This window comes from Pteropus alecto, unplaced genomic scaffold (genome assembly GCF_000325575.1).
Source record: "Pteropus alecto unplaced genomic scaffold, ASM32557v1 scaffold16, whole genome shotgun sequence".
NCBI classification, from domain to species: Eukaryota; Metazoa; Chordata; class Mammalia; order Chiroptera; family Pteropodidae; genus Pteropus; species Pteropus alecto.
The window spans coordinates 6,596,954-6,601,682 of NW_006438867.1; the positions used below are offsets into that span (position 1 = coordinate 6,596,954).

Consider the following 4,729-nt stretch of genomic DNA (forward strand, 5'->3'; position numbering starts at 1 on the left):
CAATGAACATAGGTTTTAAAAAATCCTTAACAAAACACTAGCAAACTGAATTCAACAATATATTAAAAATATTATGCAACATCATTAAGCAGGATATATTTCAGGGATGCAAGGATGGTTCGATATCTACAAATCAATGTGATATACCATATAAACAAAATGAAGGATAAAAGTCATATGATGATCTCAATAGACATAGAAAAAGCATTAACAAAATCTGACATCCATTTATGATAAAAACTCTCAACAATGTTGGTACAGAAGGAACACACCTCAACAAATTAAGGCTATAGTTGACAAACCCACAGTGAACACCATACTCAACTATAAAAAGCTGAAAGCTTTTTCTCTAAGATTGGGAACAAGACAGTGATGCCCACTCTCGCCACTCTTACTCATCATGCTTTTGGAAGTCCTACCCTTAGCAATTAGACAAGAAATAGAAGGTATCCAAATTATAAAGGAAGAAGTTAAAATTGTCATTATTCGCATTACGATATATATATATAGAAAACCCTAAAGATTCCACCCCCAAAACACTATCAGAACTAATGAAAGAATTTGGCAAAGGTATAGAATACAAAACTAATATTCAGAAGTCTGTTCCATTTCTATACACAAATAATAAACTAGCAGAAAGAGAAATTAAGAAAACAATCCTATGTACAAAAAGGATCAAATATCTAGAAATAAATTTAACCACGGAAGTAAAAGACCTGTACTCTAAAAATTATAAGACATTGATGAAAGAAATTGAAGACACAATAAACAGGAAGAATATACAATGCTCGTGGATTGGAAGTATTAATATTGTTAAAATGCCCATGCTACCCAAAGCAATCTACAGATTCAGTGTAGTCCCTATCAAAATACTTACGGCATTTTTCACAGAACCAGAACAAAATCATCCTAAAATTGGTTTGGAACTACAAATGACCCCAAATAGCCACAGCAATCTTAAGAAAGAACAAAGTTGGAGGGATTATGCCATCTGATATTAAACTATACAGCATGGTACTGGCATAAAAACAGACACATAGATCAATGGCACAGAACAGAGAGCCCAGAAATAAACCCATGCATATACGGTCAATTAATGTATGACAAAGGAGGCAAGGATATATAATGGGGTAAGGACAGTCTCTTCAATAAATGGTGTTGGAAAAACTAGACAGATACATACAAAAAAAAAAAAAAAAAGGAAACTAGATCACCTTCTTATACCACATATAAAAATAAACTCAAAATGGGTAAAAAAATTAAATTTAAGACTGCAACCATAAAACTACTAGAAGAAAACAGAGGCAGTAAACTCTTTGACATCAGTCTTAGCAATATCCTTTTGGACATGTCTCCTTGGGCAAAGGCAACAAAAGCAAAAATAAACAAATGGGACGACATCAAACTAAAAAGGTTTTGCAAAATGAAGGAAACCATCAATAAGATGAAAAGGCAACCTACTTAAAGGGAGAAGATATTTGCAAATGACACATCTGATAAGGGGTGAATACCTAAGCTATATAAAGAATTCATATCAACTCAACATCAAAAAACAAACAATCCAAATAAAAAATGGGCAGAGGACATGAACAGATATTTCTCCAGAGGAAACACACAGATGGCCAACAGACATATGAAAAGATGCTCAACATCACTAATCGACAGAGAAATGCAAATTAAAACCATAAAGAAATATCACCTCACACAAGTCGGAATGGCTATTATCAAAAAGATAACAAATAAACAGTGTTGGTGAGGATGTGGAAAAAGGTAACTATTATACACGGTTGGTGGAAATGTAAATTGGTACAGCCACCATGGAAAATGATATGGGTATTCCTCAAAAAAATGAAAATAGAACTACCATATAGGACCCAGCAATTCCACTTCTGGGTATATATCCAAAGAAAATGAAAACAATCATTCAAAAGATATATGCACCCCTATGTTCACAACAGCCAAGATATGGATAGACCTAGAGATTATTAGGTTAATCGAAAAACTGTGTGATTTCACTTATGTGTAGAATCAAAAAACAACAAAAGAACAAACAAACAAAACAAACCAAACTCATAGATACAGAGAACAAAGTGATGGTTACCGGAGGGGAAGGTGCAGGGGAGTTGGGCAGAAAAGGGGAAGGTGATGAAGTAGTACAAACTTCCAGTTATAAAATAAGCCACAGGGAGGAATGTACCGCACAGGGAACAGAGTCACCGTGTATGGTCACACACGGTTACTAGACTTACTGTGGTGATCGATTTGTGAGGTGATAAATGTTGAATTACTATGTTGTACAAGCGAAACTAATACAATAGAGTATGCTAAGTAATTAAAAATAAGTTTAAAAAAATAAGTTTAAGTCAGGAGTTCAGTCCCATAAAAATCTTATTTTGTCCTTAAATGTCAGACAAACGGGCTTACCTGGATTTTTAGCTATTGTTCCCTGGAGAGCTCTGTGGGCATATGTGGGATAGCCTACTAGCTTTGCCAGAAGATCTCTGCTGCTCAGCAGTTCTTCCAAACATCTCAACTGCCCGGCATTGGGATACAGAAAAACTTTATAAGCAGCTTCTCGCACCTATATTTAAATAGCAAGTGGTAAGAGATATAAATACCATGATTCAAAGTCCTATGCAATAATAATATAGGCTAACTCTCACCACTTTATTCTTCAGATGATCATTGCTTTAAAAATAAAATAATAGCTTGTACGAGGTGAATAAAGCTTTCTATAAACTAGTATTCATAAACCGGTATGAGATACAGCACACTGACTAGAGTTCTCCGTTAATGGAGCAGGGTCGGACAGAGCTGTACCCCATGCATGTGCCCTAAAGCACCTTTAAGCAGGTGAAGCCAAAACTACATGCACTAAAACCCCAAGCAGCCTAGATTGTCAATCACTGCCGTCACTTATCATACTTTAAAAATGACTTCTTTATAAGACACAAATAATTAAACCATTTTCATCATTTAAATCATTTATGGAATTAATAATCCCAAAGTTAAAGTTTTAGGGCTTAGGATCACGAAAGGATTTTTAACAGTATGACTATATTGTCACTGAATTTGTGGGTTACAACATTTGTGGCACACAGGTGGGACCTGAACTCTGAAGAGAAGGACACACACATACCAAGTCGTGCGGTGCTTCTGCGTGTAGACCATCAATTATTACATGATCTCCAGTGAGCACAAAGTTCTGGCGAATGTGTTCTGGTAAGAGATGTTTCTCAATCTTGTTGGGAAAGTTGGCTCCCATGAGAAATGTACTACTCAAATCCAAGATTTTAACATTCAGGTCGACTGCTCTTTTACGCTGTATGTGGGGGAAAGGGAGTAAAAGTTATTTAAAGGCATTGAAAGCAATATTTCACAACTAGTTTAATAGATGATCTAAAAAGATGGCAAATCAACATTAACGTCTAAATTATAATTTAATAGGATATTAACTATATTAAATAAAATAAATATTGAATATATTGTTTATGTCTTAAATGTGTAATATATAACATACTATAAATAACATATTAATTCTATTTTTGACAAACATTTAATCAAGACAAAAAGATTACTCTTATGGTTGTACAGTTTCTATGCTTTAAGACTTATACAACTTCTAGAGTTCTGCTTTATGTCTAGGTTCTATAACTAATCTTCTGGGGGACTCTTCCCCTGTCCCCCAAAAGACCTCTTAGTTAAGTAAGTCAGAGAAGAGTGATTCTAGTTTAATCTAGCCAACACAATGCTTAAAAGCATTTTTAGACTAAAAAAATTTGAGTATTTAAAAGGGCAGGTGAGAAAATATACTCAGTCTTAAAAGATTAGACTAAAATGGCAGAAGGAAAGGAAAGAAATTAACACAATTCTTCACAAGAATGTGGAGAACGTCCAGAATGGGGAATGCACTTTAAAAACTCCAATTTTGCTTAGACTTGAGTATTCAGAGAACAAGAGTGGAGTGGTGAGAAGCATCTGGGGCCCCCAGCGGCGGGACCGTGTCTCCTCGCCCGGTGCCTGGCCCCAGACAGCCACTGATGACGACGTGGATGGTGCTGGCACGCACATGCGGGCTTTACAGTGACGTCACACACTAGGACACACAATCGCCCAAGAAACTGTGTTTTATCAGAGGGGGACCGCAAATGTTTCCGATGAAACAGAAACTGTAGTCCAGGTCTACTGGGGGACAAGGGATGAATTTTCAGTTATTTGTTACTAGAAAGGTAGTTGGGCATCGCGACCTGGGCTCATGATGGACTTCAGGTGAAATCGTTTGCAAGTCTTTCTGGGAAAGGAGTCAGTGACTATTATTAACAGATTCTAAACTATACTATTACCTTAAAAAATAATTAGCAGCACTAAGGTTTAAAAATATATATATAGGACGTGGTTCCATAGTGTAGCAGCTGGCACGTCTGCTTTACACACAGAAGGTCCTAGATTCATGCCCCACTAGAGCCACAGTCCATCATCTACAGCCATGCCACTCATGTCTAATCTTGGAAGCTAAGCAGGGTCAGGCCTGGTTAGTACTTGGATGGGAGACCACCTAGGAAGACCAGTTGCTGTAGGTGTAAATAATAATAAATAATAAAATACATATATACACAGTGTAAAATTATACTTGATAAGATGCTGAAAAAATTAAGTATATTAATAACTAAGATTTTTCAACATAGAAAATTCAAACTTCGTAAGTTTTCAGATACTCTAACATCATTAT

At 35.8% G+C, this 4,729-nt stretch overlaps 1 protein-coding gene across 2 annotated transcripts in view; it reads right to left on the minus strand.

Annotated features, from left to right (window-relative positions):
* Positions 1-4,729, minus strand: part of MIPEP (mitochondrial intermediate peptidase) — a 157,835-nt gene that overhangs the window by 134,550 nt on the left and 18,556 nt on the right. For both annotated transcript variants that reach the window (XM_025049539.1, XM_006915826.3), the window contains exons 6-7: positions 3,140-3,322; positions 2,425-2,581 (exon numbers count right to left, since the gene is read on the minus strand). In XM_025049539.1, the coding sequence (XP_024905307.1) occupies positions 2,425-2,581; positions 3,140-3,322 (340 nt within the window). The remainder of the gene's footprint in view (positions 1-2,424; positions 2,582-3,139; positions 3,323-4,729) is intronic.